Genomic DNA, 21,925 nt, shown 5'->3' with positions numbered 1-21,925 from the left:
CTGCTGCACAAAAAACATTGCTGGCATTAAAAACACACCTAGATCTATGCCATTTATCAGAATAAATGTGATCCAATTGTCCTTAAAATAGGTTGCCACCTTTTTCATTGGCCAGCAATGGGCAGTAAGAACTCGAAGTAGCCTTATGTGAAGGATCAAGCTCAGGGCCATGAGCTACCTAATATCAGAGGACAGAGATGATATTTACTCCTTCTAGGGGGCAAAAATGAAAATGCTGCACACTGATCAAAAGTTTAAAGGGCCTCCACCATTACCCTGGACAATTTGTTCTGGTGTTCCACCACCCTCACAGTAAAGATCTTCCTAATGTCTAAACTGTAACTATGTTATTGTATCTGTATTAATCAAAACCAAAGACAATGAGCAAACCAAAGACAATGAGTGTGAACTGCTATGGGACACCAAACTGGGAGCAGCAAGACCTGTTGAGGTTGGAGAGCTAAGCAGGGAGAAATTGAGGGAAATCCAACAAGGACAAGGGTAGAGTCTTACATCTGGGAAAAGAACAACTTCATGGACCAGTATAGATAGTAGGTTGATGTGCTGGAGAGCAGTGAAGGGGAGAGGGACCTGGGGGTCCTGGTGGACAGAAGGATCCCCATAAGCCAGCAGTGTTCCACTGTGGACAGTGTTATTGTGGGCTGGATTAGAAGGGATGTGGTTAGTAAATTGAGAGAGGTTCTCCTCCTCTACTTTGCCCTGATGAGGCCACATCTGGAATATTATGTCCAGTTCTGGGCCCCTCAGTTCAAGAAGGACCTCAGGGAACTGCTTGAAAGTGTCCAGCACAGAGCCACAAAGCTGCTGCAGGCAGTGGAACATCTCTTATGAGGCCAGGCTGAGGGAGCTGGGACTTGGAGCCTGGAGCAGAGGAGCTTGAGGGCTGCCCTCAGTGCTGTGCTAAAGGTGTGCAGGGCAGTGTCAGGAGGACATAGCCAGGATCTGCTCAGGGCTGTCCCATGACAGCACAAGGGGCACTGGGAGCAAGCTGGAGCAGAGGAGGTGCCACGGGAAAAGAAGAGAAAACCTTTTCACTGAGAGGATGCCAGAACCTCGGAACAAGCTGTCCAGATAGGTTGTGGAATCTCCCTCTGGAGACTTTCAAAACCTTCCTAGATATATTCCTGTGTGACCTGCTCTAGATGACCCTGCTTTGGCGGTGGTGTTGGACTGGATGATCTCCAGAATTCCCTTCCAACCCCTAAAATCCTGTGATTCTGTGATTTGCTGCAACAGACTTCAATATTGCATGTAAAAGAACAGATTATCTTTTTAACATCCATCACGGAAAATAACCCTCTAACATTCCTTCAAATGCCAAGAAAAGCACCTGAAGAAAAAGGTACATTTGTTTGCCCAGCAGCCTGAATACACAGGAGGGTAGGGAGCTGATGTGCAGGCTAATGGTCCCCAGTCAGTCAAGGCCGGGGCTGCCACTTGCTCCCACGCAGCCACACCGGGATAGAAACAACCCATCCTGGGGATGGTTTTCCTTTCTGAAACCCATCCATTAGAAGTCCAGACTGTTGGAGTTCTATTGAAATCAAATTTCACACAGGAGCTGAGGATGTGGCCCTTGACTTCTGATAAACACTTTAACAGGCCTTTGAAGCCTTCCAGTGCTGTTTTAGCACTCATCCCATCCCTCTTCTCTCTCAAATGAGCCATGTATGATTTGTAGCTCATTACCACAGGTTGACTTTGAAGTAGAAATCTTAACAAGTACTCCAGATGATCCCAAATTCCAAAAGGAAAGAACATATGAGAGGTGGTTGTCTGTTTTGGTGGGGAGTTTTTCGGGTTTTGTTTCTTTAAAGCACAACAGTCTAAAGATAAAAGAGCAAAAGCGTTCTTCTGCCAGCTTTTGGGAGAGGAATATCAAGAGGATGGGAAGTAGGGCACGGATTAGCTACCTGTTGATCTAGCAGCGGGATCCGCTCAGCCACGAAGGCAGCCTGAGGCTACCGGACGCTGCTCCGCAGTGGCTGCCCGGACTCCGCCCGAGCCTGAGGCGGAAAGAGACAGCGCCGCGGCTCCGGGCCTGAAGCAGCAGCAGGCTGTCCGGCGGCCGCGGCGCCACGGTCCCGGCTCTGAGGCAGCCGGTCGAGGTCCCGGCCCTGAGGCAGCAGGTCGCGGTGCCGGCCCTGAGGCAGCAGATGGCGCCCCGCGGTCCCAGCCCTGAGGCAGCAGGTAGCGGTCCCGGCCCTGAGGCAGCCGATCGCGCCCCGAGGTCCTGGCACTGAGGCAGCAGGTGGCGGTGCCGGCCCTGAGGCAGCCGGTGGCGGTGCCGAGCCCCAAGGCAGCCGGTGGCGGTGCCGAGCCCCACGGCAGCCGGTGGCGGTGCCGAGCCCCGAGGCAGCCGGTGGCGGTGCCGGCCCTGAGGCAGCCGGTGGCGGTGCCGAGCCCTGAGGCAGCAGGTGCCGGTGCCGAGCCCCGAGGCAGCCGGTGGCGGTGCCGGCCCTGAGGCAGCAGGTGGCGGTGCCGGCCCTGAGGCAGCCGGTGGCGGTCCCGAGCCCCGAGGCAGCCGGTGGCGGTCCCGAGCCCCGAGGCAGCCGGTGGCGGTCCCGAGCCCCGAGGCAGCAGGTGGCGGTGCCGGCCCTGAGGCAGCAGGTGGCGGTCCCGAGCCCCGAGGCAGCCGGTGGCGGTCCCGAGCCCCACGGCAGCCGGTGGCGGCGCCGGCCCTGAGGCAGCCGGTGGCGGTGCCGGCCCTGAGGCAGCAGGTGGCGGTGCCGGCCCTGAGGCAGCAGGTGGCGGTGCCGGCCCTGAGGCAGCAGGTGGCGGTGCCGGCCCTGAGGCAGCAGGTGGCGGTGCCGGCCCGGCCCTGAGGCAGCCGGTGGCGGCGCCGGCCCTGAGGCAGCCGGTGGCGGCGCCGGCCCTGAGGCAGCCGGTGGCGGCGCCGGCCCTGAGGCAGCAGGTGGCGGTGCCGGCCCTGAGGCAGCCGGTGGCGGCGCCGGCCCTGAGGCAGCAGGTGGCGGTGCCGGCCCTGAGGCAGCCGGTGGCGGTGCCGGCCCGGCCCTGAGGCAGCCGGTGGCGGCGCCGGCCCTGAGGCAGCCGGTGGCGGTGCCGGCCCGGCCCTGAGGCAGCCGGTGGCGGTGCCGGCCCGGCCCTGAGGCAGCAGGTGGCGGTGCCGGCCCTGAGGCAGCCGGTGGCGGTGCCGGCCCGGCCCTGAGGCAGCCGGTGGCGGCGCCGGCCCTGAGGCAGCCGGTGGCGGCGCCGGCCCTGAGGCAGCAGGTGGCGGTGCCGGCCCTGAGGCAGCCGGTGGCGGTGCCGGCCCGGCCCTGAGGCAGCCGGTGGCGGCGCCGGCCCTGAGGCAGCCGGTGGCGGCGCCGGCCCTGAGGCAGCAGGTGGCGGTGCCGGCCCTGAGGCAGCCGGTGGCGGTGCCGGCCCGGCCCTGAGGCAGCCGGTGGCGGCGCCGCCGCCCTCAGCCGCGCGCCCTTCCCGCCCCGGCGCAGCGCCGCTCAGGAGCCGCCGCCTCAAGGCTGGGAGGCAGCGCCGAGCGCGGCTGGCCTGGGCTCCGCCACATCCCTCCTAACCTCCTCTGGGCGCTGTCCGACCTTGGCTTGGTCCTAGTTCAAGGCCGGGGGACAGCGCTTGACTTCCCATACAGCTCTGCACTTCCACGCCTCTTGCCGTTTGCCATTGCTTGGCATTTGCCACACACAGAGTGCAGGAAAAAGCCTTTTACTAAGTGAACACAGCCGAAAGGATGAAGCTCCTAAGCACACGAACCCTTTCCCTAATGACATAGAACCGCAGAATTGCTTGGCTTGGGATAGGCCTCTAAGCTCATCGAGTCCAGCATTCAGCACATCACCACCTGGGCCACTAAACCATGTCCCCCATCAACACCTCCCAGGATGGGGACTCCAACACTTCCCTGAGCAGCCTGTTCCCATCTCTGACCACTCTTGCAGCAAAGAGATTTTCCCTAACATCCAATCTAAGCTGTCTCTGGACAATCTCAGGCTATTTCGTTTAACACCTGATCCTAGGGAGGAGTGACCAACCCCACCTCACTGCAACCTCCTTTCAGGGAGCTGTAGTGAGCAATGAGGTCTCTCAGCCTCCTCCAAACTGAACAGCCTCTGCCCCTTGAGGTGCTCAATTTAAGACAGTCATTGAATTCAAATAGTATTACAGCTTTCCCTAGCTCTTGTCAGACTCTCTCATCACCACAGTTACCTTAGCTTCTTTCAGCCTTGTTTCAAGCCCTCCCCATCTCAAACTGCAGAGCAGCTTTCAGAAAAGATTCAGCTCTGCTGCAAACCAGTCCATTGGACTGGAGGATCTTGGAAGTCTCTTCCAAACTGGCTGATTCTATGATTCCATGACTTGTAGATGCACTGCTGGATAGGTGTTGGGGAGAAGGCTGGACTTGATGATTCCATGGAATGGTTTGGGGTGGAAGGGACCTTAAAGATCCCCTAGTTCCAACCCCAAATGCAACTTCAGCTGCCAAACAACAGCTGCTGGTTTTCAAAGTTGAATTAGAAAATACTAGATTGCAAATAAATAAATAAATTCAGGAGTTGGTATGAGTTTATTTGTCCCCAGGGAAGGGAAAAAAAAAGAGATAAAATTGTTACAAATAAAACGACTTTAATTTGCAGGTAATCCAGAAGAGTCCAGCCAGCTGCAGAACACCACGGTATTTACAGGATGCAGCAGTGCCTGGTGGCAACAAAAGCAAGACCATTACCCTACAGCTGGAAAGTTGCTGAGGTCTGTGACATTCCATTGTAAATGTAGGTGTTATTAAAAATGACAAACTGCCCTGTAATGACTTTGATAACCTCCTGTGCAGCAGCTCCTGGAAAAGAGAGAACAGAAGGCACTTAGCAAGTGGTATTTTACAAACCAGTAAGCAGCTGTTATTTGCCCACAACTCACTACACTACAGTTATTTTGGAAGTGTCTGATCCAGCTCCTAAGAGGAGCTACTTCAGAGGTTAGCTTTACATACACTTTGCTCTATGCACTTCTCTCTCCATGTACAGAGTACAAGTGTCTGAGCAGACAGCCCCATGCAAGGAGTGCATAAGAACTTGAGTTTAAAGGAAAAAAACAGTGTACAGTTAAAGTAAATGAAAGGCTCTCTTCACTCTGATCCCTCTGTGTCCACTAGCACGGAATATTCTGTCATTTCCTCAGAGCTCTTCTCTAAAGCACTGCATGTGCCACATTTCACTTGATCTGAAAAAAAAATCCTGCATCCACAGCCTATTTCATATAGAATTATCTTCAGCACCACAGTAAGCCAAATTGAAGTTAACCAAGGTATCAGTTTTGAGCATCCATTAAGATCTACTTAGTTTTGATAATGTCCTCAAGTTGAATTAAACTAAGCAGTCAAAGCTGTTTCTGTTTAACAGACACTGAAGTGTTTTGTGTTAATTAAAACAAAGATGTTCAATTTAATATTGCTGCCTTACTCTTTGTTTTTTTTTTTATAAACTCAAAGCCCCTTTCATCAAGCATTTTATTTCTACATTTCTACTGAAACTGACCTACTGATGATGCTATTTTGATGCTATTTTTTCCTGCCTTTAAACTCTCACTGTATCCACTTTTTCTATACACCCTAGGAGGTCACATCTGGAGACTCACAGTCTGTGCTTACAGTCTCTGCCCTGACAACACAAAGTAATTGAGCCACTGGAGATTCTGACTCCAGCATGAAGTAGAGCAGGATGGTTGGCTTGTGAGGACTTTGGAAAGGCAGTGATTTTCTTACCTCCCATGAAGGCAGCAATAGAATGTGGCTCAGCAGCTCCATAGCGACAGCTGGACAGCAAAGTGAAAAAATTAGTGTTTTCAAAGCAGTTTTACTGACAAAATGACACTGAAGATACAAATTTATACTTACAACTCATGAACATAGTCATCTTTCACCAACACAGACAAGCCGTGTTCTTGTAAGAGACCAGTAAGGCATGACTTCAGTTTCCCAATGTCGTCTTCTACCTGATAATTGTAGACACCTGGAAGAGAAGCGATTTGCCACAGAGCTGTGTGAAGCTAATGCATTGAGAGGGCAGCTTAAGGATTTTATTTTACTGGAAAGCTTCTAAGACAATGAATAACTTGATAGTAGACTAATAATGATCTGACATTCTCTTGATGCTACTCGTGATAATGACAAATCAGTGCAGAGCTGAACTGGTTCACAAGCCATGCATATCACAAGCCCTACGAGGAGAGGCTGAGGGAGCTGGGATTGGTTAGCCTGGAGAAGAGGAGGCTCAGGGGTGACCTTATTGCTGTCTACAACTACCTGAGGGGTGGTTGTGGCCAGGGGGAGGTTGCTCTCTTCTCTCAGGTGGCCAGCACCAGAACGAGAGGACACAGCCTCAGGCTGCACCAGGGGAAATTTAGGCTGGAGGTGAGGAGAAAGTTCTTCACTGAGAGAGTCATTGGACACTGGAATGGGCTGCCCGGGGAGGTGGTGGAGTCGCCGTCCCTGGGGCTGTTCAAGGCAGGATTGGACGTGGCACTTGGTGCCATGGTCTAGCCTTGAGCTCTGTGGTAAAGGGTTGGACATGATGATCTATGAGGTCTCTTCCAACCCTGATGATACTGTGTGATACTGTAATTCAGATATACTCCTTAAGTTCCTGAAGAGAAACAATTCTCAGGAACTTTCACATTCTTAAAGTTATAGTAATATGAAAACAACACCAGAATTAATGCTCTAATTGTAGTTTATAACTAGTATTAAAGTAACTATTGCATTTTAATGGCATCAGCAAAAACACACAGCAAGTCTGGTATTAACATACCTGGGTATCTACCATGCTGCTTGTAAAACCGATCTACAGCCCGCAGCATCAAGTACAGCACTACTTCACTGTCTGGGTTATCCATGTGAGAAACTGGAAACAGCAAGGGAAGTGGTTAGCTGGTACAAAGGGCACTGGAAAGGGAAGGGTCTGAATTACTTGAAATCAAGTATTTCCTTTGTGCTTAAAATTGTAAGCTCTGCAGTAAAAAAAAGGCTGAGAATGTCACTGAGTCAACTGTGAGGTACAGAATTCTGACTCCAGAGGGCATGACAAAGCCATACAATAGGTATCTGATACCAGCTGTTCCCTGAAGATACATTTCAACTGTGGCAGCTACTGTAACATTAAGTGGGATAATTCTTAGCCATAATGTGGATTGAAAGGCCTGCTCCATATTTAACTGTAATTATGGATCAGGTCTCCAATGCCTTGACAGACAGCTCAGCAGTCTTTCTATACACTAACTACCACTTAAGTCTCATTGCATAATAGCAACTAATTCCAGAAGCTTTCACTTCAATTATAATTATTCCAAAGTGTCTGTACAGACAGAATGTGGACATTTGGAATACGTATTTTGTCCAAAACATCTGAAGGACTTACATAAGCTTAAACAAACTTTGATTACAAATATCTTCAGCTTTATTCTTTTTTGAAATTTATGCAGGCTTAAAAAATAAAACGTAGCACTAAGTAACTTATTTGCTAGTTGATGTACTGAAAAGATACACTGAGAGGGGCTAAGGCAATTATTCTCCTATCTCAGGTCAGGCGGAAGCACCTTTCCAGCTCTGTCAGAAATAGCTGAAGCACAGAAAACAGAAGTTTGAAGAACACAATGTTTGATTTATGTGCTATCAAAAATAAAACCTGCAAGGAAAAAACCCAAAGCAAACAACCTGAAACAGGCCTCAGTCTGTAAGGCCATTTCTGAATTTTCCCAAGGCAAATGCAACTCAACATTCTAAGCTGAAAGCCAAATTACAGAAGTGCAGAATGAAACAGAAGATGTAACAGAATTCTTTTTGATCACAAGAAACAACTTCAAGTTGAAGATACAACAGAAGAATGTGCCAAAAAGGAGTACTCACTGATTTCATCTTTGTTATAGGTGTTCAAACCATACTCTTCAGACAGAGACCTACATCGTATTACTCGGAGAAAAGCTGAGTTGCTGCCTAAGCAGAGCGAGCAGAAAGGACAGAATTACCCCCATGAACGCCTCCCCATCTGACAGAGCTCAGTAAGTCTGATATGTTAAGATGCAAACTTAGCAAAACTTAGCATCACTTCATTTAACACTTCTCTACTTCTGATGGCCTACAGTAACAGAATCTATTAAATGACATTTAGGGCTACGACCATAAATATTTCAGTGAAATACTCTGTGCTTATTTACTTCTAGAATCTCAATAGGTCTTGTGAGTGGCGGCTGAGGGGACTGGTAAAGAAAAGGCTGAGGGGAGACCTCATTGCTCTCTGCAACTCCCTGAAAGGAGGCTGCAGTCAGGTAGGGTCAGTCTCTTCTCCCTACTATCAGGTGATAGAACAAGAAGAAATGGCCTGAAATTGTGCCAAGGGAGGCTTAGGTTGGATGTTAGGAAAAATTTCTTTCCTGAAAGAGCAGTCAGGGATTGGATCAGGAGATGGTGAAGTCACCATGCCCGGAGGTGTTCAAGAAACCTGTGGGCATGGCACTTTGGGACATGATTTAATGGCCACAGTGGTGTTGGGTTGATGGTTGGATGGATATCTTGGAGGGCTTTTCCAACCCAAACAATTCTATGATTCTCTACCTGCCACATTAATGTTGCAGCTCATGGCTATAGCAATTCAGCAATTCACAGGGCCCTCTCCCTTGCTGCAGCACGGGCACTTTTCATCTGCTGCTGTCTCACATATCCTTCATTCATACTCTAGCAGTACGGCTGTGAGTAGGAAAAGGTCCTGAAACAGCCCAACCTGCAGCTTTTGTCTAGTGCTCAAGACCGAGGGACTGTGAAGTTGTCAGAAGCTCCCAGCACAGGACGCACAGACAGGGCCCATGTGCTCTTGGCTACCTGCCTGCAGCAAACTTTTCCAGCTGCAGGGAGGCTTTGGCAGGCTGCTGTAAGGACACATGTACACATCCAGAACAGATGTACCCTCAAATGCCATCCACAGTACTACCCACTGCTCAATTTTACCTTCTCAGGCTACCAGAAGTTTACAGAGCCTGCAGTCTCAAGTCACTATCACAGAATGGGCAAGAGCGCTTAAGTGCTAATCATAGAAAGCAGAGGACATCAGCTACCTGTTGTTTGGATTGAGAAAATATATCTTCTAAAAGCCACCCTTTACAGACTCATCACTGAGAGATGTTGAACATCTGTCACTTCCATCGAAGATAAGGGATGCAAATGCTAAGCACTCATTTGCAACATTCAGAGACTGAGCTGCTGAGCTACATCCTCACACAAGAGGTTTTCATTACTCGATCATCTGCATAAAGACAGCAATAAAATCCAGGCATACTCACAAAGCAATTTTAATTCTCTCTCTGAAATAGATTCTGGTGCCTAAAAGAGAGAATATACTCATTCATGTAACTCCAGAGAATTTCTGTTTTCATTAAGATGTTCTTGTTAAAAAATCTTCAACTGTAACGCATACATCCCTGTGTGTCATTTGGCATGAACTAACCAAAAGTGACCAGAGCACAGACAGTAAATTTCATTAGTCTTACTGAAGCCTTTTGAAGAGAATGAGGTAATTAAGCCTTCTCTTTTCATTCTCTCTCTCCTGTGGTCTGTTTCCAGCAAAATGTGTCAGAATGGCCAAACATCTGTAATTACCTTGCCCAGGGACTGTAACAGTTTGGCAGCATGGTTCCCCACAGCAGCAATATCCTTCTTTGCTTTCTCACGGTATCTGATCACAAGAAACAAGGCTTAATAATTACAGCACAAAGCCATCAACTCCACGGTGGAGACCATTTCTTTTTGGTTTAAAGACAAAACAGAAACCAAATGCATACCCTGAATACATCCCTCTGTGGCTGCTGGGCGCAGCCAAGCTTAGAAACTCGTCAAGATTCAAGCCAGCAGTACTAGAAATGCTCAGAGGAAGAACATGAAGTAGTTTCAGAGCAACAGCTCCACGCCCTTCATTGAGCTCCTAGGATTCCACCCATTTCTGCACTTTACTACTGGCAGCCATGACATATCAGTTTAAGACCCATGACAATGCAGACACCTCAGGGACATGGTGTTTAATAACGCCCCCTTTCAGAGTCCTTCATGGCAACTGCTTATATCTGGGACTTGAAGCCCCTGTAACACCTCCTGGCACTGAGAATAATGTTAGATCAACAGTGATACGAGTGCTGGGCTTCACGGTGGCTATCCAGAGTAACTGCCAGGGAGCGACCCGTTCCTTCAGATCTGTAAGACCTGTATTTTTAGATCCATCTTTTTAGTGCTATTTGTCACAGTGCTGAGGGATGCACCTCTAAAATCTGACATTGAAATGGGCTGCCCAGGGAGGTGGTGGAGTCACTGTCCCTGGAGGTGTTCAAGAAAAGCCTGGATGGGGCACTTAGTGCCATGGTCTGGTTGACTAGGTAGGGCTGGGTGCTAGGTTGGACTGGATGAGCTTGGAGCTCTCTTCCAACCTGGCTGATTCCAGGAAAATGACAGGTTTTACTGTGATTGCTAAACACTATTAAGGCCTTTTTTTCTATCAGAGGTTGTGCTTCAGAATCTGTGGAGAAACAGAACCTAACAGAAACTGTATTTTCCTATTTGAACAATTCGAGAGTGCCACTGCACAGGCAGTAAATTTAACAGTCTTCTGCAAGATGCTGCCTCACAGCACCACAGAACATTAGGCTTCATTTGAAAGACTTAAAAGGAGGAAGAAGCAGTCAATGACACAGGTGGTAACACTGCAGCAAAGGCATTTGGGTCCAAAACGTGGTGTCTGGGATGCACAGGAATAGCAAGCTCAAGATGCCTGTTCTATCACCTTGATCCACATGATGCTGTTTAGATTCTGCAGTTAATGTTCATCCACACTCATCCACCAAGTAAGCCCTTCAAAGGGCATTCATTAATTAAAACTAAGTATCTAGGAAACTAGAATTTCTGTAACCAGGTTGACATACACTTTGAAGGAGAACAACAAAGGCTGTGGTTTAAGCAAAGCTTTGCTTTGGACAGCGGGAGCTGGGCTGTGGGATCTACTGTCAACAGGGAGGTCTTCACTAGATCTGAAACTAGGAAATGGGATCACTTCCTGCCTTAGGGAACTGGAAAGTCCTGAAGGCTTAGGCTCTGTCTCCAAACAGCAGACAGAATCTGCAGGGTGAGCAGACAGCCTCAGGCTGCCATGCTTCCCACCCCTCTCCTCACCCTGCTACCACAGACACAGTGCTTTTCAGTAGAGGAATCGATGCAGTTGCGGAGGTCTGAAGCCATCACTGTGTAACTACTGAAAACACGAAAGGCACACTTACACGTTTTGCAATTTGATGAATTTACTGGAGTCTGCTATCATATCAGGAATGGTGCCCCGGAGAGGCAAGCTTCCTTGTCCCTCATTTGCCACAAATTCCTTCACAGCTCGAGCCAAAATCCAGAAGGAGGGTGACTGTAAATGTAGGAGAGTCATGCAGACATATGTCAGTTGTGATGCTTCTTCTACAGTTCAGTGCTATCACTAATCACACATTACCTGCTCTGTGAGGTTCATGCAGCAATCATCATTAAAAATCTCTTCAATGCATCTTGGAATCTATGAAAAAAACCCAACAAAATCAGGCTTGTGTTTACTTGATTTCTTGAATTACCTCCTTCCACGGGTGAGGCAACTCTTCAGAGACCTCAGGGTTTCATACCAAGAGCTTCTCAGTCTCACAGCCTATTTAGTGAGGAGCAGAGGAACCTGAGGGCTGCCCTCGCTGCTGTGCTAAAGATGTGCAGGGCAGTGTTGGGAGGACACAGCCAGGCTCTGTTCAGGGATGGCCAAGGACAGGACAAGGGGCACTGGGTGCCAGGTGGAGCAGAGGAGGTGCCACAGGAACAGAAGGGAATTTTTTTTCCCTGTGAGGGTGCTGGCACCCTGGAGCAGATTGCCCAGAGTCTGTGGAATCTCCTTCTCTGTAGACATCCAAAACCTGCCTGGATGTGTTCCTGTGTGACCTGCCCTTGGTGATCCTGCTCTGGCAGGGGGGGTGGACTGGATGATCTCCAGAAGTCCCTTCCAAGCCTTGATATTATGTGATTGTGTGAAATGTTTATTTTACCTCTGTGGTATTTAATGCTGTGTTCACATTCTTTATAGCTTCTTCAAAGTTTTCCTCATCTTCTGGGGTCCCATTTTCGTTCTTTAAGATACCTTATTGAAGAAAAAAGCACCACACGATCAAAAGAAACCCAGCCCCTGAACTACAGACCTTCTAGGCCTTGCTAACAGAGCAGGCTGCTTCTGGATGCATTCATGGCATGATGAACAGGAGTTGGCAGGAAGGTGTACTGACAAATCTGTTCTGTACGGGATGGATTTTGCTTTGATGTTGAACAGAAGTTATTTAGCACAGATGCCAGTTAATTTCTGTGAGAAAGAGTTAAGCTGCCCAGGGAGATTGTGGATGCCCTCTGTCTGCGGTGTTCAAGGCCAGGCTGGATAAGGCCTCAAGCAACTTGGGCTAGGGAGAGGTGACCCTGCCCATGGCAGAGGATTGTAGCTTGCTGAGCTTCAAGATCCTTTCTAACTCAAACCATTCCACTCAAACTTTGTGATAGTCACTAAATGAACATAGATAGTGGTGAAAAGGCAATTTGATTCTCCTTCCCATCTGCAGTCCTGTTCTGCTGGGTTATTCTGTCAAACACTTATGCACCCACATAGGAGGGCAGGCCAAAAAAACCAGAATCCACTAGAAAACTAATTTAACCAAAGGTTATTTATAATTGCTACAGAGCAGATCAGTTCCCTCAGCCAACCTGGAGATCAGGATCACAGAGCCATGCAGCAATCTGCACAGAGGCCAGCTCCACATGAGGACAAACCAAACCAAAGCTCCATCATTTAAGAGAAAGTTTCATTAGTTTTAGCACCTGTAAAAGGTATTAGATTGATGCAGCAGCTGCACAATCCTTCTCTCTCCCTAGACATTCAGAGCTGCAGGGACTACCAGCAGTTTCCTGAGTCCACTGACCAACCAAATACTTACAGTTAACAACAATTTCAGTGTCAAAAGCCATTTGTCACATTAGCCATGGTAACTATCAACAATTTCTACAAGGCTTTCTCTTAGGGCCTCTTCTCCCACCCAAATCAAAACATACTCTTGATCTTGAACAGCACCCTACGGAACTCTGTCAAGCTGCATTTATAAGCAGATCTGGTATTTAAAGATACACCTACATAAAACAGTTCTTTAGCAGAAAAATCACAGTGTATGCCAACAGCTTCGCAACAGTTAGCCCTGAGAGAACTTCTGGTTTTGAGCCCCTGCCTCCGTATTTGTGCAGTGTGACATACATTACCTTGCCGAATCAGCTCTCTGAAGGCTTCTTTTTCTTTGTAACTCTTAGGCAATTGATCACTTTTCTGAATTTAAAAACACAAAAACATGTTGTCTTAAAAATTATCTACCACTGACCTCACTGTGTTCAGACTGCTGAGCTCTAGCTCGCCACTCTTCACATTCCTTCACTTGGGTTTTCATTTGTTTGGTTTAGGGGTTTTGGTTAACAATTCCATCTTGGGTTGTTTGTGACACATTGCTAACATAATCCAGTTTAGAAAAGTAGTACTAATAGCCCATCAATAACTTAGCCAGTTTGGCAACGTACCTCACTGAGCCATTTTGTTAGGTACTTGGCTACAATCACAATCCATGGAGTGTGGCTATGGTCCTGCAATGGAAGTGCAGAGAAAACTCTGTCAAGTTGAGAAAAGATAAAAATAGGAGCCAAATGAAAAATTTCTCTTCAGTGTAAACTCCTAACCTCCCAGCATTGTAAAAACACAATTTTGATTCAGAAATAATTCTCTGCCTAGTATAAACCAAACTGCTCAGTTCTTATTGCCTGATTTAGAAGAAGGGTGGCTGAGCCAACCTCTCCAGTGTTCTTCTGGAGTGGGACTTACATTAGGCACAAATGCCCAGCCTGCAAAGCTCTAGGGCAGCAGGTAACCATGAAAATAAGAGAGAGGAGAGGGGGAAATCAAGCTTACAAAAGATCAAGCTGTCCAAGAATATTCCCTATTTCCCAAGACCCTCCCACCTGCTCAAGATTTAAATACAGACTGCACCATGTGGAACGGAGGCCCAGAAAAGTCCCTCGTGACTGACTCTACAGTGCCTCTGCTCAGATGAGTCTCAGCACCTAAAAAAGTCATCTGCCAAGAGCCATTTTCACACAGTCCCTGTTCTATGACTGTGTCTGTCTCAGAGCAGCCAGCACAAACCACACACCAACCTTTTTGTCCATATGATCCAAGTCATAAGACTGAATGTGCTCCCTCAGCTCTGGAAACGGTTTGTCCAGCCTCAGATCTTCTAATGTGTTGTCAGGATGAGATTCAATAACTGGGAAAACAATTCCACAATGTCTTCAAAACACAGCTGTACATCACAGGCAGGGCAGCTCCTCTCATTAACTGCTGCTTTCTCCAAAGAAAGGCTTTGTGTAAGCTGACTTGAATGTCAGGATAATCTCCAATGTTACTGTTTGCTACAGTCCACAATTCCTATACATTCACATCATGGAATCCGACCCCTCTGCCAAAGCAGGATCACAGGAACACATCCAGGTGAGCCCTGAAAGTCTACAGAGATGGAAACTCCACCACCTCTCTGGGCAGCCTGCTCCAGAAGCATTCCCCAAAGAATGCTCCCAGTGATGAAGTGCAAAATATCTGAGATTCAACGAAACAACTGAAAGAGTAGTGAAAGGTTGGAACAGGCTGCTCAGGGAAGTGATGGAATCACCACCCCTGGAAACGTTCAACAAATGTGTAGATGTGATGCCTAGGACATGGTTCTGTGGTGAACCTGGCAGTGTTAGGTTAATGGTTGGACTTCAAATCTTGAAGTTCTTTCCTAACTTTTATGGTTCTACTGAAAAAATGGAATATTACATACTCATCTTAATATTAAATAGAGAGGGGAGAAAGGAGGGGAGAAAGGAGAAGAGTGGAGCAGGGAGAAAGGAGAAGAGAGGAGGGGAGAACAGAAAAGAGGGGAAGGGAGAAAGGAGAAGAGGGGAGAAGGGAGAAAGGAGAAGAGGGGAGGAGGGAGAAGTCTCTCTTTCAGAATCCCCTCTAACCTGTATGTTCTTTAACAACGACTCTCATGTACCCAACCAGTCCATAGGTCCTGCAGACCAGCAGAGGAATGTTGGAATTCCAGAGCAGCTCAGCCAGGCGCAGCAATGTGCTGTAGGGAAACATTTTACTCTTTTTCAGCTGTACGAGAGGACTCTTGTGAAAGAAGTGTCCACAAGTGAGAGAGTTTGCACTAAGGAATGCTCTGGTATTGTCATGACACTAAGCACACAAAGGGATTCATTTTCTCTGTGAGTTTACAGTAGGTTAGGAAAGTATTTATCTGCTGGTTCACTTAGATTTAGCTCTATCCACCCAAATGCTCCAAAGATGAATTAAACAGCAAACTTCAACAAGTTGTGAAAGAACACAGCTGCATGCAAATAGCCTCTCAGAAGGAGAAGACTTGAAACAATGATGAAATAGATCACTTCTGGTCTTGACAAAGTTTATGCAGGCAATGTAATTATACATGTGGGTAATGTGCAAAGAACTACACAAAGGATAAAATGCACTTGCAAAAATCTGAAGGCATCAGAGACCTTTTTATCTATTAAACGTTTGCCAAAGAACAAAATCTGTTACAGCAGTTTTGGACCAGAACCAAGTGTCAGCACAGAGAGAGTACCTGACACAGACAAATACATCTGGGAGTCAGTTGCGGGTCTGAGAGACTGGAAATGATGCACGGACATAAAATAAGTCCGTGGGAAAACGCTGTCATTCCTGCCTTCCCTGACAGTGGCAGAGTTCTGTGCACACATCTCCCTGCAGAAACATGCCTGCAGTTGAAATCTGCTCTTACAACTGAGAACAAACTACTTGAGAAGATTCTTTACCTCTCAGGTAGCTGCGTTGCAACCACCAAGTTAAAGCGAGTGAAAAACGAAGGGTCGTTGTCTAGAAGTTGTTCTGGGCTCTACAAACAGCAAAGAGAGAGCTAGAATTAAAACATCAGGAGATGCTGAAAATGCCTGGATGCACAGCAAGCCTGTTCAGCACCCCCTGTGAAGGGAAAGCTAGAAAATGATCATGATGAAGTTAAAAATCAATGTTACAAACACATTAACTGACTTCCTGCAAATAATTTCTCCCCTCAAGTGGAGTTTTCTCATGAAGCAACTTAAACTGCAACATCTCAAAGACAACCCTGAGCTATCACTTCACACTTTCACCACAGAGTTTAACAAGAAGCACCACAACTGATCAAGGAATACAAACCTCTTCAACAAAGTTTCCAGAAACATCGTTGTTCAGTTCTTGCAAGAGCTCAGTGGCACTCTGGGCACGGTTCTGTCTCAAAACAATCAAAGCAATGCTTAGCTTCATGAGATGTAAGGTAGGAAGGGCAGCAGTACAGCACATGCTAAACAAAGAAAAAGGGGGGGGGACACAGAGCAGCCAGGAAGGGAAAAGACACAGCAGCAAGGGGGAGGGGGAAGACCAAAATGGGAGGAGGGAAAAGGGGATTTCACCATAAGCTAGAGTTTCTCATTCCAAGCCTTGCTTGTCTGCAGACAGTATCAACCCCTCGAGAGCAGGCACTCGTTCCAGAGCACTTTTACCAATGTAAAGTAAAAACCAAGGGTTACATCACAGCTATTTGTTCATTTCCAGGAGTAACCTATGCAGTCTCTACTCCAACACCTACTCATCCTGCGAGCCTTTTCCCCCCACATCCAACTCTCTCTTAGCTTAACTCCTTCAGCCACACTTCTCTTCCACCTTCTCCTTCCAAAGAGAAGCCACATCCCATTCATTTTCCCCAATCTTGCCAGAACTGAGCTTATCTTCTCATTTATGAGCAACTGAAAAAGTAAGCATGGGGAATTTTGTCAGAGGATCAATAGATCTTAACCTATAGCTACACATTTTTAGTGTCATACTACATTTGAGTACTTCCTCCATGTCTCCATGTGTCCAGGTTTGCAGTGAAAACCCCACACACCAAAGCCACCATTTCTGTCATCTCCTTACCTGACCAATGTGGCTTTTTTGTAGGAAGAAGCTGAAAAGGAAACCAGAAAGAGAATTACAGGCGAAGCTTTATTCTGCAGGAAAACAACACCAAAGCTCCAAGTGCAGGTGTTGCTCACTCTCACAGAATCAGAGAGTCAGGAGTTGAGAGGGACCTCCAAAGATCATCAAGTCCAATCCCTTGCCAGAGCAGGTCACAGAAGAACATAACCACATGAATTGATAACTGTCTCCAGAGGAGACTCCACAACCTCTCTGGGCAGCCTGCTCCAGGGCTCCAGCACCCCCTTACTGAAAGGTTTTCCTTTCTGTTCCTGTGGCACCTTCTCTGCTCCAGCTTGCCCCCAGTGCCTCTTGTGCTGTCCTTGGCCATCCCTGGGCAGAGCCTGGCTGCATCCTCTGGACACTGCCCTGCACATCTTTATCAGCAGCAATGAGGGCAGCCCGCAGGCTCCTCTGCTTCCAGGTCCAAGCCCCAGCTCCCTTGGCCTGTCCTCACAGGGAGATGTTCCACTGCCTACAGCATCTGGACTCTTTCAAGCAGTTCCCTGAGGTCCTTCTTGAACTGAGGGGCCCAGATCTAGACACATTCCATATGTGGCCTCTGCAGGGAAGAGTACTTTGGGAGGAGAACCTCTCTCGACCTACTCACAAGAGCCTTTCTAATCCAGCCCAGGATGCCCCTGGCCTTCTTGGCCACAAGAGCACATTGCTGGCTCATGGGCATCCTTCCGTCCACCAGGACACCCAGGTCTTTTTCACTGCTCTCCAACAGGTCAGCCCCCATCCTTGCCTGATACGACAACAAACTAAACTCCTTAAACCTGCTGTTCTTTTCCCCACCACTCTTACATGTCCCTCCTGATCAGTTTCTTAAGGAAACTTTCACATGCCTGAGCCACAAATCTGAAAAGTAAGATATGCCAACTTCTCTAGAAGCCAGGATCACACTGCAGATTCTCTTTCACTTGGCTAATTAAAGAGCCATTAGTAGTTGTTTCTTCATGTAATGGAATAGCCTTCCCCTTCAAGTAACCCTGTAAGGAGACAGGTATTCGGAGGTGTCCACCCCCAGAGAATATGATCCACTAGAAATGCTAAACTTTTTTAAACAGGATATCTAAAGGATTTCTTCTCCTTCACCCTGCTGCACACAGCCCCTCAAAGCTCTGAAAGCTACCAAAGCACCATCATCAGTCACAGTCTCACCATATAAACTCATGAGAAGTTACTTTCCCCAGCGAAATGAGGGAAAATAGATTTAACCATATTGAAACACACTGATCACATTGGGTGATTCTGTGCTTCACAACCTCCCTGGAAGTGCTCAAGCCCAGGTTGGATGAGGCCTTGAGCAACCTGGGCTAGTGGGAGATGTCTCTCCCTATGGCAGGGAGCTGGAACCCAACTCAAGCCATTCTATGATGAGATGAAACTGCTCTGTTACTACTCAGTTTGTGTCAGAAACAAGTAATAAACCTACTTATTGCCAACATCTTCTCCAGAGACCTGATTCCCATCGACGATTGTGAATGAACCAATACCTTGGAAGAGGGGGGGAAAAACAGACTGTGACTACCCAGGCATTGAGAAATGATCATCTGCGCTGCAAAGAACACAGAAGAGAGTTCCACTTACCTGGCAGCACCAAGTTTTTCAGTATTTCAGTTCCTGTCGCCGTGGCATTTATCACGCAAACGTGGGCAGACTCTAAAGCTTCTTGCCCGTGGTCACCCCACAACCTGTATTGGGATGAAAACCAAAAAGTTAGGAAATCATTTGCGTTGTATAGCCAACACCAAGAAAGGAGAACAATCACAGATGGAGGCTAGGATGCTGCTTCTCATTCACTGCTGAGAGAGGCTAAATAGCACTAACCAAAAATCACAGAATCACAGAATCAAGCAGGTCGGAAGAGAGCTCCAAGCTCATCCAGCCCAACCTAGCACCCAGCCCTGGCCAACCAACCAGACCATGGCACTAAGTGCCTCATCCAGGCTTTTCCTGAACACCTCCAGGGATGGTGACTCCACCACCTACCTGGGCAGCTTAAGAAAATGATTGTGACAAACTTGAAGGTTCCTAAACAGCAACACAATTCTACTGGCATCTCATTTTATAGAATCATAGAAAGGTTTAGGTTGGAAGGGACCTCAGAGCTCATCCGGTTCCAGCACCCTGACATAGGCAGCAACACCTCCCACTAGAGCAGGTCACCCAGGGCCTCATCCAGCCTGGCCTTGAACACCTCCAGGGAGGTTGTGGAGCACAGAATCACCCAATGTGACCTTTGATCTGGGCAACCTGTGCCAGCGTCTCACTACTCTCACTGCAAAGAACCCTTTCCTAACATCCAGTTTCAATCTCCCCTCTGTTAGTCCAAACCCATTCCTCCTCATCCTGTCATTACCAGACCTTGTCAATAGTCCCTCCCCAGCCTTCCTGTAGCGCCCTTCAGATACGGGAAGGCCTCTCCAAGGTCTCCTGGAAGCCTTCTATTTCTGCAGGCTGCAGAACCCAACTCTTGTAGCCTGTCCTCTGCAGAACGACCTGGTGGATTACAGCAAGTGATGCTTCATCTTTACACTGTATGATCACATACATCTTCTTCTGTTGCAACCTGTTTCACCGCCTAGAAGTCCGCATGGGTCAAAGCACTCCTCACACAGCTTCATGCCACAGCTGGATGCTCTCTTTTTGGTGAGTTTTATGACAAACAATACGTTTATATTTTATAGTTGCTATGGAACTCGGTTTTACATTTGATTCAGATAACACAAGGGCGCTGCGATGTACGAGCAGAGGGCAAGCTGCCTGGATGAGCTTGGGATTTAAGACACCGCGGGCATATTCCTCGGGCTGCTGTCGGGGCTTGACCATAGCGGGTCACAATGTCACCGACTGCACGGAGGCAGCATCTGAACCTTCGGCTGCAGGAAATGAAGTCAGGTAGCGCCCCGGCAAGGCAGGGTAGCTGCTAAGGCTTTCGAACCGTGCGAAGATGAACCTGTAGCCACACTCATAGGGCGGCTGGCTCCGGCGCCAGCGCTTCTCTCAACAAGCTTTGCTCTTTTCCGCCTTTTTAGCCTTCCTCCCGCGCCAGCACATGCCCGAGCCGCCCGGCAGAGCTGTCCCTGAGCTGCCGGCCGGTGGGGACCTGGCCTCCCGCAGCCAGGGCCCCTGCGGCGGGCGCCGGCTGCCCCCGGGAGGGCTCAGCCGGGCGGCGAGCGGCCCCGGCCGCACAGCGCAGCCTGCACAGCGCAGCCCCCGGCCGCGGCCCGCGAACGGCAGCGGAGGAGGCCGGCGGCTGGCACGGGCACCCGGAGCCGCGGGAGCGCGGTCTGCCGGCCCGACCCGGCCTAGCAACGCAGCGCCAAGCGCGGCGGCAGCCAGCTCCCCGCCCGGCCAGGCCGGCGGCTGCACCGCGGCACCCAGGCCCCCGCAGCAGCCCCGCCGCGCTACCTGAGCTGCCGGTCGTATCGCTGCTCCTTCAAGCTGGCCCGGCCCGGCTGCGCCATGGCCGCACGCTCCCTGCCCTGCGCGCTGCGCATGCGCGGGGCCGCCGCGCCGCTGGGGGGCGCTGGGGGCCGGGCCGGGCTTAGCGGCGGAGTCCCCATGCCGGGAGGTGTTCCGCAACTCTGCGGCCGCGCCGCTGGGGGGCGCTGGGGGCCGGGCCGGGCCTAGCGGCGGAGTCCCCATGCTGGAGCATCTCTGCTGTGAGGAGAGGCTGAGGGAGCTGGGGGTGTGCAGCCTGCAGAAGAGGAGGCTCAGGGCAGAGCTCATTCCTCTCTACAACTACCTGAAGGGAGGCTGTAGCCAGGTGGGGTTGGGCTCTGCTGCCAGGCACCCAGCAACAGAACAAGGGGACACAGCCTCAAGCTGTGCCAGGGGAGGTCTAGGCTGGATGTTAGGAGGAAGTTTTTGTCAGAGAGAGTGATTGGCATTGGAATGGGCTGCCCAGGGAGGTGGTGGAGTTGCTGTGTCTGGAGGTGTTGAAGCAAAGCCTGGCTGGGGCACTTAGTGCCATGGTCTGGTTGATTGGCCAGGGCTGGGTGCTAGGTTGGGCTGGATGAGCTTGGAGGTCTCTTCCAACCTGGCTGATTCTATGATTCTTTTGTTGCTATGATTCTATGATCCTAAATCCTTCCTTCCCTTCAAATTCCAGTGGCTGTTGTCACATTTGCAGGAATGTTCTATTTACCAGAAGCTGCCTTGTTCTGTTCTTGTTGTCTGCTACAATTACCCAGTTTCAACTGGACAAACCATAAATGATAGGAATTATTATTTCACCTCCAAGATATAGTCCCCATTTCTGGTGCAAAGCTTTAGAAGTTGAAGACAAGCAATAATAAAAAATGGCATGTGAAGGCTGGGAGAATCCTAGAGAGCCATGCACTCAGTTCCCTTTTTTTGCCCCACTTTCCCAGGAATCATAGAATTACAGGATCATAGAATGGCTTAGATTGGAAGTGACCTCAGACATCATCTACTCCAACCTCCCCACCATGGGCAGGGACACCTCCCAAGTGGAATGGGTTAGCCAAGATCTCATCCAACCTGGCCTTGAACACCTCTAGAATGTTCCAGATAAATTCCTTCTTTCCTCATGACCTTCTGACCCATATTTCATTCCAAAATTTCCTCTTGCAAAATTATCTGTTAAATTTATGCCTACACTTACTGTTCTTTTATTCCAAATCCCTTCTTTGCATAGGGACCCTTTTTACCCCCCTTATGCCAGCCAGAGATTCCCCATTCTTCCCCTCAGAAATCTCCTGAATTTCACTGTGTAGCTGTGGGAGAAGAATTACCACTTTCAGCTCATGGGA

The 21,925-nt window shown here is 48.9% G+C and overlaps 1 protein-coding gene across 1 annotated transcript; it reads right to left on the bottom strand.

The window, feature by feature from the left end:
* Positions 1–4,542: 4,542 nt before the first annotated feature.
* Positions 4,543–20,654, bottom strand: NAE1 (NEDD8 activating enzyme E1 subunit 1). Its single transcript, XM_064159914.1, has 20 exons — positions 20,559–20,654; positions 18,735–18,838; positions 18,580–18,640; positions 17,097–17,127; positions 16,341–16,412; positions 15,959–16,038; positions 15,122–15,231; positions 14,273–14,382; positions 13,643–13,705; positions 13,334–13,397; positions 12,088–12,179; positions 11,517–11,576; positions 11,299–11,432; positions 9,638–9,713; positions 9,322–9,361; positions 7,895–7,981; positions 6,801–6,893; positions 5,888–6,002; positions 5,756–5,805; positions 4,543–4,831 (listed from the first exon to the last, which is right to left on the bottom strand). The coding sequence occupies exons 1-20, from the start codon at positions 20,645–20,647 to the stop codon at positions 4,722–4,724; spliced, it is 1,641 nt and encodes a 546-aa protein (XP_064015984.1). The 5' UTR covers positions 20,648–20,654; the 3' UTR covers positions 4,543–4,721.
* Positions 20,655–21,925: the final 1,271 nt, after the last annotated feature.

The sequence above is a fragment of the Pogoniulus pusillus genome, chromosome 20, assembly GCF_015220805.1.
Source record: "Pogoniulus pusillus isolate bPogPus1 chromosome 20, bPogPus1.pri, whole genome shotgun sequence".
Taxonomy (NCBI): Eukaryota; Metazoa; Chordata; class Aves; order Piciformes; family Lybiidae; genus Pogoniulus; species Pogoniulus pusillus.
Note: the sequence above shows the minus strand (reverse complement) of the source record. Positions and strands in the feature narration are given on the sequence as shown.

What these genes read in the sequence shown, in the direction of transcription:
- NAE1 (XM_064159914.1), bottom strand. Translation starts at nt 20,647, where the DNA reads ATGCGCAGCGCGCAGGGCAGGGAGCGTGCGGCCATGGCGCAGCCGGGC. An exon ending in GGAGAAGATGTTGGCAATAA is followed by an intron (nt 17,128 to 18,579) that starts GTAGGTTTATTA and finishes TTTCCTTTTCAG; the next exon opens with CTTCTTCCTACAAAAAAGCC. An exon ending in CTATAACAAAGATGAAATCA is followed by an intron (nt 6,894 to 7,894) that starts GTGAGTACTCCT and finishes TGCTGTTTCCAG; the next exon opens with TTTCTCACATGGATAACCCA.